Genomic DNA, 12,097 nt, shown 5'->3' with positions numbered 1-12,097 from the left:
TTTCTGGGTTGCGTAGCTCTCATCCTCCAGGCGTCAGGGAGGGGAGACTGGTCTCTCAGGGCACAGCCGCCCCAGATGAGTTGTCTTTCATTCCATTCATATGCACAGACTGAGACCTTTGGGAGGATCTTCACTAACGTTCATTCAAATGCTTCTAGATTTCCTGGTTGGGATGAGATGGGGAAGGAGGAACTGAAGGAGTCAGGTTATGGTTCTGGCGGTTTCTCCCTGCGCCTTCTCTCCCTGCGCTAACCCATTCTACACGGGCTTCGCTTTTCTCTTCATCGTGAGCCTGGATGCTGTGCACCCTTGAGAACGAGGGCTCAGAACCCTACCCTGGGAAGGAACCCTGGAGGATGCTGGGTTCCTCCTAGCCACGTGAGATTTCCCTCCGTGATCCCCCTGGCTGGACCACCTCCGACGCGGGGCACACCCTGCACAGGGACCAAGAAATACTCCCTTTCAGCCCAGATCTTCCACATGAAGAACCCTCTCTTGGGTAATCAATATTAAAGCCACAAAAAGTTACTCGGTCTTTGTCTCCAACCAAAGCTCCCTAGCTCCTTTATTCTTTCCTTATAGAAACAGCGACCCCTTACCCTCCCTATTAAGGATTTAAAAAAACTAAGATCTCCTTCATTTTTAAAAATAATTTTGCAGTGTAATTTTACAGTTTATTTCAAATTATGGCATTAAGTGGTTCTGCTGGAAAAAATAGTTGCCCCTAAATTACTTCACTTTACTTATAACAAGTATAATTTAGATACCGTGGGAAATAAAACTCTACTCCTTTATAAAATGTACTGTTTCCACTCAACTGATTGCTTTTCCTCCCTTGCTTTTGTCCAATGAGCTGGACGTGTTACAAAAGGGAACGATTACAGAGTTCCTGCAGGCCCTGAGCCTCTGTAGCAACCATTACTTGATGCTGTTTCACATATTGGTTAACTCAGTCAGTTGAAAGAAAAAGGGAAGAAAAGTTCTCCAAGGTGAGATGGCTACAACAGAGAGAATCTGAAGGGCTTTGGTCATCCGTTGTCTACCAGCTTGCCACGGGGTGGCCAGAGTACTGTAGAGATCAAATGAGTTTCTGTTGAATTTGGAAAAGAGGAGAAAGTTGCCTGCTGATAATGTAGTGAGGGCTGACTTTACTATTGGAACGTGTGTAGCGGGATTGACAGCTTGAGGAATCGTAAAATGCTTCTCCTTGCTTTCTGCCCCTACCCCCTGTCTCTTTAGTGCATCTGCAGTCTCTAGGGTACCACAGGAAAAGGCAGAAGTCGGGGAGAAGAAAGGGATGGAGGGAGAATGCATACGGCATCCTGGAGCTTTTGTCAGTGCAAAAACTCAACAGTGCCCCTCACTGTTTAGGGAGGACACCCTGGAAGTGAACATCTTCCAGCCCAACGAATGATTTGAGTGGGAATATGCATTTATTTGAATGTGGGCATATAAATGTTCTTGATGGCAAAGGTTCCCAGTGGGCAATGTGCCTTCAGATTAGCACTAGCAGATGGCAGATCCTGATGTCTCCAGGAGGGGATCTGAAAGTAAACCAAGCCAGGAGGGAGGCACCTCCCCCACCCAATGCCAATAGATGCTTCATCCCTGTCTTCTTTATTACTCAGGTAAACCTTCTGATGTTCAGCCCTGCCCTTTCTTACCCAAAGAAGAAATCACAGAACATTACTACTATCCAAAGATGTTGATAATTTTTTTCCCTTTCTTAGGTGATAAGAAAAATGAATTTCAAAACAGAACAAAGGATAACATTCAAAGTTCACTGTTGAGTTCATACATAGAGTGAGGAGAACCTGAAGAAAGAGCAATGACACAGCAGACTCATAGAATCACAAATGCTCTAAACAGCACTCTGGCCTCAGAATCAGCCCTTAAGGCATTCAGATCTGACTAAAAAGCCCATGAGAGTATTTCAGGCATGGAAAGCCAAGACTCTGTGGCAAAAAATGACCTACATGAAAGATCTCTGTGAGTGAGATCCCGATGGAAAGAAGGGGCCATCAAAGAAGGAGGTACCTTTCTCTGAAGGGAGGATAGAACTTCCACTTTGATTATGACCTTGTCTAAATAAGGTCAGAATCTGTGAACTCAAGAGGCTTCCATAGCCTTGGCAGCTCATGACAAGAGCCTCGGGTGATTACTGACGCCATAAATTAGAGTGTCAATTGTTAAATCAACAATGGGAGTCACTATGCACTTACACCCCATGTAGGATCTCTGTCCTTAATGTGTTGTACTATAAGAATTAATGGTAAAACTCGTCTTCAAACAGGACTTTATACTTTGTGTGTCTGTGTGGGTGCAAACTGTTGAAATTTTTACTTAGTACAGAGTTGATTTTCTGTATATAAAGATAATTAAAAATGAATGAAGAATGGGATAGGAGAGGGAGTAAGAGATGGGATGGTTTGTGGGTGGGAGGGTGGTTATGGGGGGAAGAACCGCTATAATCCAAAAGTTGTACTTTCAAAATTTATATTTATTAAATAAAAGTTCTCTATTAAAAAAAAAAAAAGAACAGTGACATTGACGTTGAGGAGTAAAGTTCTCCACCCCTGCCCAGACACCATAGCAGAGCCCTAAGACGACGCATGGCTTTAGGCGGGGAGGGGTCTCCGTGACCCTTGATTCATAGAGCGGGAAACCCAAAGTCTGAATATAGTGCAATTATGAAAAAGGATTTTCTGGGCTACAAAAGCAGTCTCCAGCCGGACTGAACATAAACACACTGGGCCTTCAGAAACCTAGGAGTTGAGTGTGGAGCGCGCTCGCCCACCGTCCCTCTGTCACCTTCTCTCCCTGCAGAGCTCGGGCCTCTCCACCTGGATAGGCCAGCAGATGTTGTCCCTGAGCAGCCTCCCGCCCTGGGCTGTCACCCTGCTGGCCTGTATCCTGGTGTCCATTGTCACCGAGTTTGTGAGCAACCCGGCCACCATTACCATCTTCCTGCCCATCCTGTGCAGCCTGGTGAGTAGAGCGGGGCTCCCAGACGCCCACACGGGCTCTCCCAGGGGCCTGCAGCAGCCAGCCTGCTTTGGGGTGCGGTCTCCGTGACTTCCTCTCCCCTGCCCACTGCCCACAGCCTTTACAGACTGCTGTTCAAATGATAATTCTGAAAATGACCTTTGCCAGAGAGACATGGATATGTGAGCAAATCATAGTTCTAGAAATTGTTTCAAAGGAGTAGGGCTTGTTCAGGGGACAGCCCTGAACAGAAACTAAGGATGGATAAAATAACCTGAACACCCTAGAAATCCAGTTCTCACAATCATCACCAACCCTGCTCTCCTGAGACTAGACCTAACCGTAGGGCCAGGGAGAGAGCCACAGAAAATGCAGGCAAAATAGACATGCTACAAAGACTGGGAACACAGCCTAACGGTTTCATTCCTCCCAGAGGTTCTGAGGACTGGCAGCAAGGCCAGCCTCAGGCCCGTTGGTTAGGCATGGACCAGGGGAGGCAACAGCTGCCAGATCCCAGCCTGGCCAAGCAGCCCCGAAGGCCATGCACCTGCTCCTAGGCTGCACCTGTCCCATTCTGTGACATGAATGAACCCAGGAAATGAAGGCGCCCCCCGCCCCCACTTCCTCGCTCATTGCTCAGGCGTCTCCAACTCCTCCCTGCTGCCATCTTGCTTGTGTGCGCACAGGGGTACAGTTCGTGACAACTTGGCAGCACTGAGAGTAGGACCATCAGTTCAAATCCCATCTAAGGAAGTTACACGGGTTGGGGGAACAACACAACCTTAGTTCTGTACCCCAAAGGTAAGCAGCTTAGTCCTGGCATATTTGTTCAAAGAAAGGATTCCTCAGCTGAAGAAAAATTAGCAGTTTAAGAAGCACTTTCTCAGAACAGCACCAAAACCCCAGCACCCTCCTAGGAAGCAGGAAGCCTGTTTGCACGGGGAGCGAGTGAGCGGCATCAGCCCTCGGCGCTGTCAAGCGCACTGCGTACCCGGAGGGCAGGGACCTGCCCACCGCCAGCCCGTGCTGTCTGGCTCAGTCCACACCAAGCCGTCCTTTACGGCACATTCATGGCTGTTCAGCACCAGAACTCCAGCCCAGGGTCAACGTCAATGTTTCTGTGGGTCCTCTCTTCCAGTCCGAAACGCTGCACATCAACCCGCTCTACACCCTTATCCCGGTCACCATGTGCATCTCCTTCGCAGTGATGCTGCCCGTGGGCAACCCTCCCAACGCCATCGTCTACAGCTACGGGCACTGCCAGATCAAAGACATGGTGAGTGGAGGCGGGGACGGACGGCTGCACTGCCCCGTCCCCCGAGCAGTGGCTCGGCCAACACCCAGTCCCGCGTGTCACACACAGCGGGGACTATACGAAAGGTTTTGCTTGGTGCATCAACACCAGGAATAGTGACAATGTGTTCTCCCTGGTCCTCAGTGGACGGAAGCTGGGAGCAGACCCAGGCGGTGACAGTCCCAGGAGGCATGAGCTTGCACAGGTCTTTGCCTCTGTTTCTTCACTGCACTGGTGGGGATACTCGTTCAGACAGCTGCTGGCTTGCTTACTGCACAAGCACGAGACTGCCTGACCCTAGGGAGCAAGGGGTCTTGTGGGAACAAGATGCGTGTGCCAGCTCGCCCTTAGCAAGCAGCCCTGGAGCCACAGTGGCGAGATCAACCGCCACAGTGCTGCCCTGCATTCCAGTGTGACTCACAGAGGGACCCGAGTGGGCATGGCCAGCCTCCCTCCTTCCTCTGCCTGTATTCACTGCGGAGGCTGGGGAGAGGAGGGAAAATCCTACCATCATGGGGCCTATCTGATGAGGGCCTGTCCACCCTCGATGAGGAGTTTCACGGGAGGCCTCGCTGGCTCTCAGCGCCCGGTGAGATTTCAGAGGACAGGACGTGTCAGGCTGGTGACAACATCCAGGCCCTTCCCATCATTCAAACGTGTACGTCACCAGCGCTGCTTCAGGAAGGGAAGAATGTGGCGCTCACTCTCCCGCTGTCTTACTGCTCAACCCTCAGTCTGCCCACCCTGAGCTTGGCCTCGCCTGCTGGGAGCCCCTCTGCACGCCCTGTACCCTTTACCCTAGAGTCTAAGTCGAGACATTCATTCCCAAAGGCACTGGATGACAGGTGAGCCAGGCCTGGTTCCAGTGCCAGCTTGGGCACTGACTCAACACCTTCCGGCTCCTCATCTGACACGTGGTTTCAACCAGCTGCTCCGTGCACCCCCTTTCCGCTCTGAAGGACCAACAATGTAGCTCCCCTGGAACCCACCCCTCCCCTCTGCTGGGAAACAGCAGTTCTCCTGGCCCAAAGGCCCGGGCTCCAGCCAGACAGCGGGAGAGCGAGCACATGTCTAGTCATTCACTTGGGACAACTTCCCAGGATCCATTTTTCCTCTTCCAATTTTCCCAACTGAGCGCCAGCGAGTAGAACTGTCTGGGCTACATGCTACAAGCATGGTCACCCCTGGAGGGATGCTGTGCCGCTGACTGTACGCACGTTTCCGTCCGGCCCTGGCTCTGCCATGCCACCATCCCTCACACCCACTTCAGCCTGGCTCAGTGCCATACACGGCAGAAATGAGGTGTGGTTTCCTCCAGGTAGCAGGCCTGTGTCACCGTCCGGTGAGCAGAGCATCCCACCTGTTCACCCAGGTGAATCCAGAGTGTGTTATCTCCATGGGCTGTACCTTATGGGGTACAAAAAAAAAAAAAAAAAAAAAAAAATGCCAGCAGTGGCAGGAGCTTCACATAATAGACCCCCTCCCATAAGCTCTCTAGCATCTAAGAGGTCCTGCTTTGTAGAGATCCATTTAACTTTAACACGCTTCCCAGCTATTGAGCTGCAGAACTAAGTCCCCATTCCACAGATCTGGTACCTTCTGGGCCTCCACTCTACATAGAGTGCTGCGATCAAGAAGTGGAGACAGTTCTAATCGCCCCTCCCCAGCCCCCCTGCCTTCCCAGTCCTTCCAGTCCTGTGCCACCCAGAAAACAGGAGACGACAATGCCCAGTAGGCAGCAACTGGACAAATGAGGGCCAAGCGGGTGGAGCAAGGCTTAGCCCCCAGACCCAGGCAGGGACAGCCTGGGGGCCCGTGCTGCCGCCCGGCCAGAGACTAGGGTGTACCGATTTGTGTCTCGCAGGTGAAAGCTGGCCTGGGAGTCAACGTCATTGGCCTGGTGATAGTGATGGTGGCCATCAACACCTGGGGAGTTAGCCTCTTCCACTTGGACACTTTTCCAGCCTGGGCTAAAGTCGGTAACATCACTGATCAGGCCTAACACAGGTGGACAAACTGGCCAGAGCGACGGAGCTGCGTGGGAAGAAAGACTCTAGGAGCTCACGCCTGGGGGAACCCTCCCCCCACCACCACAAGATTCCTCGGGTGATGGACAGGCCCCCTCCCGCCTCCAGCACGCGGACACGTCCTCGGCACTGGCGTCTTCTCTCCTTCCCTCCCTAGGACCACAGCCCGAGAGAACCCAGTGTTCCCACTTCCCGAACCTCGTCTGTCTGATCCCTTCTTTCTGAAATCAAGAAAAGCCTGTCCGCACTGCCCTTCAGAGACTAAGCGAAGTAGGCCTTGCACACAGACCGCCCCCTGGGTTCGATGTCCTTGCTGCCGTCTTAGGAGTTAAGGAGCTATCCAAGACTTCCCACCCGGGCAGGGAGGGAGACCGGTGACATCTCTTCGGGGAAAAGCTTGCCCCGAACTTGAGATGTCTCAAGGGCTTCCCACCCTACGATCTCCCCATGAAGAGGCCACTCCTTGTAGGTCCTCTTTGTGGCCATCAGTTCTCTCATCATTAGTCTGATTCCCTTTTAAGCATCTCTCTCCAGTGGCTCCCCTTTACCTGGGCACCGAATTCCTGAGAAGAAGTAGCGTTCCCCTTCAGAAAGAGCCTGGTGGTATCTTTGTCAAAGGAAAAGGAAGCCGAGAAAGAAGACACACTGAGATTAGCATCTCTCGCCACCCATCACTAACCCAACACCGCACGTGCTGGGAGGGAGGAGATCAAAGCTATGATGAAAACCGTGGCACTGTTAGTGGTAGCAGCTTGGTTTGCTTCTGGGTTTAATGAGTGGTTTATCCCTGCAAAGATAAGAGGGCTAGGTATTATCCAAAGGTCCAAACACATTAGTCGCCTCCTACGTGTCAGTGAACGCCGTGAGGGGAGGGAAGATGTGTGCGTGTCACACAGCAAGCTCTAACCGTTCAATAAACGTTTCCCGTGAGAGAAGTCATTCTGGAAATTGAGGCTTCCTGCTTCCTCCTGAGGACCACGCCAGCTTCCCCAGGAGACGCCTGGACGCGGTTCTCAGTCCCTCCAGTTTGCTGGTGTCCTCACACATTTCTGATTTCTACCCTCAGTTGCTTGCTAACTACATCTGATGGGAAAAGGGTGTCCCCTGAGGTCCCTGCATTGTTCAGGTTGAGTTACTGTTGATGCCAAGTGCAGCTTTCTCACAGTTTATCGATAAAGCCACTCCCGTGGTTCCTCAGGAGTCTCTGGGTCAAGTTTCTTGTTTGCCAGTCAGTACCTGCACTCCTCAACTACACAATGTGAATGACCGGGTTTCACCAAGAACACTGCTGCTTCTGCTGTCAAATTAGCCAATATTTGGTCATTCACAACAGTCACGACTCCCGAGGCCAAAATAACTATCACTATTAAGCACGTTATAACAAGTCTGATTGAGTTGGCATCTCTATAGTCATCTTGTTTTACAATGTTCGAAACAGCGTGTTCCTGATGTTGTCATATTTCTGGCCCACTCAGGATTCAGAGCCCTCCGACAGTAAGAGAAAGGTACAGATAAGATCCTGGGGTACAAGAACTAAGAAGAAAAGCTGACTCAGTACTCAGTAGCAGTGGACTCAGAATCACCAGCCACGTTCAGTCCTGAAAGCCTGACTCACTCCTCAGGGGAGGCAGCATCACTCCCTGGCAAGTGCTGCCAGCGCCCCGCCCCGCCGCGCCAGCTCGGAAAGCCCTTTACCCCAGCCTAGGCCGTGGGCTGCGCTCAAGAACAGCCCTGTCCGTCCCGAGTCAGAGATGCAGGCAGACACCACTGAGCACTCCAGTGTCAGGAAGTGACAGACTGATGGCTCCGTCATCTACAATCACTCCACCCCTAGATAATGTCTAACTCTTCTTGGTAATCTTGTGTTGTCTCCTGCAAATACATAATTGGATTTTGATCTTATCATATCATACTATATGGGTGGAAAAGCAGTAAATGATCATTTTATACTAGCTCGCTTTTCAGATGAAACTGGTAGCCAAACAGTAACATCTTACTCTCAAGTCAGTACTAATCAAATCTTAGTCAAAGCAGCCTTTGAAGTCACCCATGAAGTATATAACATGTACTCTTTTACATTAGCATTGACACCTCACAAAGACTCGCTTGCCATCGCTTAATAACAACAAAGTTCTGGTTTTCCCTCCAGAGACAGAACAGAGCGCTGATTCTTCAGCTGAACACCAAGTATACACGTTGGCCCGTCCTTCAGGTTCCACATTGGCAGATGCAACCAATGGTGGATCAAAGATATTTGTGGGAAAAAGAAAGACTGTGCTCACCACGCGCAGCCCTTGTTTTCTTGCCACTGTTCCCTGAATTACAAAGTACAATACCCACTGACATGGCATTTACAGTATCTCAGGTATCACAACAAATCTAGACACGGCTTAAAGGATATGAGAGGATGCGCACAGGTTACCTGCAGCTGTGCCTTTTTATATACGGGACTTGAGCATCTGCACATTGCAAGGGTCCTAGAACCAATTCGCCAGGGATACCAAAACAACTACAGTTGGCTTCACATTTGGGGACCACATCATTTGAGAAATACCTGGGCCGGCGCCGCGTCTCACTAGGATAATCCTCCACCTAGCGGCGCCGGCACACCGGGTTCTAGTCCTGGTCAGGGCGCCGGATTCTGTCCCGGTTGCCCCTCTTCCAGGCCAGCTCTCTGCTGTGGCCAGGGAGTGCAGTGGAGGATGGCCCAAGTGCTTGGGCCCTGCACCCCATGGGAGACCAGGAGAAGCACCTGGCTCCTGCCATCGGATCAGCATGGTGCACCAGCCGCAGCCCGCCGGCCGCGGCGGCCATTGGAGGGTGAACCAACGGTAAAGGAAGACCTTTCTCTCTGTCTCTCTCTCTCACTGTCCACTCTGTCAAAAAAAAAAAAAAGAGAAATACCTCTAAGCACTAAGATCAGTTCAGTATTCCAAGATGCCTGAGCCATGACAACACAAAGGGAACTGAGACCAGAGTGTCCTCAATGAACACAACTGCCGGCACCAGTGATGGGCCACACGTCTGTCCCGGTCGTGGCCAACCACGGCAGGGACCCCAGCAGGCCCAGGACTCAGGTTTCCCAATGCTCCACCCTAGGCACTTTCCACAAATCTCACTCTTGTGTTATTTTTCTTCCCCAGTGCCCTACAAAACACTCCATACGTTAAGTCTTCAGTACTTGACTGAGTAGGCTGCTGCCAGGTTTAGGGAAGGCACAAAGTGAACATGAGAAAGTCTAAGTGTTACAAACTGCCTATTAAGAGCAGGCAAGGCCTCAAACTATTTTCCCTTCACCACCCTGTTCCTTTCCACAAGGCAGAGCCCAAGTAAGTCTGTAGGGAAAAAAGGACTCACTCGTCTGCCTCAGGAATGGAAATGCTACGTGCAAAACCCGAGCCTGGAAGTTTCAGGACAGACTCATTCGCTCCAGTACAGTATAGGGTGTTCCTTAAGGAGGAGGAACTCAGGAAAAGCATTGAAAACCTGGGCGAGCTCGGCCGCAAGACAAACACCAGCACAGTGTCTAGGGAGGGAACTGCACGGCGGAAATGAAAACATTACGCGTGTGCACATAGGCTCTGTGAACCCCTATGGGCGGACAACTAGGAAAACCACATGCAGCTTTTCACACACAAAATAAAAACTGAATGAGTTTTAAAAAAGCATTAAAAGCTGCTCACGGTGGGTAACTGATTCCATGACATCAAATCAGAAGAAAAATCTAAAGATGTCAACTACTAACCTCAACTCATAAAATTCTGTCCCAGTGATAATTTTCAATAAGGAATTTTAAAAATCTCATCCTTTTGGTTTCATTTGGGACAGTTAGAGTTTAAGAATACTTCTTTAGAAGTTCAATGTACTTATTAAGTTCTCATCACTGGGGCCGGCGCTGTGGCACAGCAGGTTAAGCCTCCGCCTGCAAGGTCAGCATCCCATATGGATGCCGGTTCTAGACCTGGCTGCTCCACTTCCGATCCAGCTCCCTGCTACTGCACCTGGGAAAGCAGCAGAGGATGGCCCAAGTATCTGGGCCCCTGCATCCACGTGGGAGACCCAGCAGAAGCTCCTGGCCCTGGCCCAGCCCCAGCCGATACGGCCGTTTAGGGAGTAAACCAGCAGATGGAAGATCTGTCTCTCCCCCTCTCTCTGTAACTCTGCCTTTCAAGTAAATAAAAAAATAAATCTGTTAAGAAGTCTTCATCCCCAATCCTGAAGTCCTCAACTTCCCATGGCAGAGTAATCCTCCTTTTATGGTCAGGTGTGGCAAAAAATTTTCTAAAATCACATTAGCAGCTGTCAAGGTCTTGAAGGAAAGGTGTGTGTCGTGTTTCTCCCCATGCTCCCCTGATCTGTGCGGCGAGCACTCCTGCCAAGCACCCAGCAAGCGAGCCGCCATCCATGCCGCTACCGCGAGCTTTCCACCCCCCGGGCTTTCCAAATCTGCAGCTACTCCCTAAAATCTATGATGGTTCCGGGCTCTTCCAACACATGACTTGACTTGCCGAGAACTCCGAGCTCCCCTCCAGTGCCCTAAGAACAACTAAGGGGACGACGCCATGACGTCGCAGGTTAGGCCTCCGCCTGCAACACCGGCACCCCACACGGCTGCCCCACGCCTGATCCAGCTCCCCGTTAACGTGCCTGGGAAAGTAGCGGAAGATGGCCCCAGGCTCCTGGCTTCGGCCTGGCTCAGCCATCTGGGGAGTGAACCAGCAGACAGAAGGTCTCTCGGTCTCTCCTCCTCTAAAAAATAAAAATTAAAAACAACTAGGAGAAGGCAGCTGAACAGAACACAACTAGAAGGCAGCTGAACAGAACACAGCCCGCCTGTGTTCACTCCACAGCAGCTTACATGGTGGAGCTGCTAACTGGCTCCTACTGGCAGAAACGAGGCCACCAACAAGGTTAAGGTCACTCTTGCGGGAAGCCTTAAGTCCCAATGAGCCCTGATGACAGGGTGTAATACAAAGAGACTTTCTAAGCGATCTTTAGCCCCAAAGCGGCCACTCTGGGAAACCACGCATGTAATGATGCTAACGTAACAACAACAAGGAATTCCTCTTTGGAAACAGCTTTCTAAGCCCCCAGCAATTGGAGTATCCTCATGGTACTAAACCTTTACCCTTGGAGGCTGCAGTTCACTCTAACAGTTCAGTCATTCAAGATTAAATATGTCAGGTGGTCTGATCAAAGTAGATACTGTACATCTTCATCAGTAGCAAGCAACCACAGACCATGACAAATATTGCATGCTTCATACACTGGTTCCAAAAATAACTGCAGAAATGGCGAAAGTATTCTGGCCAAAAGCAACATGGCTGGATGAGTATCTTATTTATTGGATCATATGCAAAGCAAGAACCATATACGTTGTCCAATTATTTCTCATGAAAAGCCTATGAGGTAGGTAGGTGTTACGTCCACATCTTGCAGATAACGTAAGCTTCAGGAAGAATAAGTCATTTGCCTATTATCACTCTGTTAAGTAAGAACCCAAACCATAATGTGACCTTCATGTGTCACACAAAGACAACCATAACGGGGATAAAATTTATCTCCAAGTCTAAGAAATCCCCGTTCTCAAAGAGAAACAGAATCCTTCATGTTATCATCACATGTAGAATCAGTTTGTCACTGTGAAAACGGTGGTCTCTAAATAGCTCCAGCTGTCACGACTTCAGAAACGGCGTGATCAGAGAGGCCACCCAAAACCAAGCACCCAAGGAAAGGGGTATTCAATTTAATGCAAACACAGGACTTTACCTTGCAAGTATACCATTGCGCT

General features: G+C 50.4%; 1 protein-coding gene across 1 annotated transcript in view; it reads left to right on the top strand.

The window, feature by feature from the left end:
- Positions 1–7,504, top strand: part of SLC13A4 (solute carrier family 13 member 4) — a 36,886-nt gene extending 29,382 nt beyond the window's left edge. Inside the window, exons 14-16 of the mRNA XM_070071338.2 lie at positions 2,827–2,988; positions 4,124–4,261; positions 6,144–7,504. Of these exons, the coding sequence (XP_069927439.1) occupies positions 2,827–2,988; positions 4,124–4,261; positions 6,144–6,281 (438 nt within the window). The 3' untranslated portion in view covers positions 6,282–7,504. The remainder of the gene's footprint in view (positions 1–2,826; positions 2,989–4,123; positions 4,262–6,143) is intronic.
- Positions 7,505–12,097: the final 4,593 nt, after the last annotated feature.

The sequence above is a fragment of the Oryctolagus cuniculus genome, chromosome 3 (genome assembly GCF_051225735.1).
Source record: "Oryctolagus cuniculus isolate XC-2025 breed Fujian yellow rabbit chromosome 3, ASM5122573v1, whole genome shotgun sequence".
In the NCBI taxonomy this organism is placed as follows: Eukaryota; Metazoa; Chordata; class Mammalia; order Lagomorpha; family Leporidae; genus Oryctolagus; species Oryctolagus cuniculus.
The sequence above is the reverse complement of the archived record's forward strand: the minus strand, read 5'-3'. Positions and strand labels throughout refer to the sequence as shown.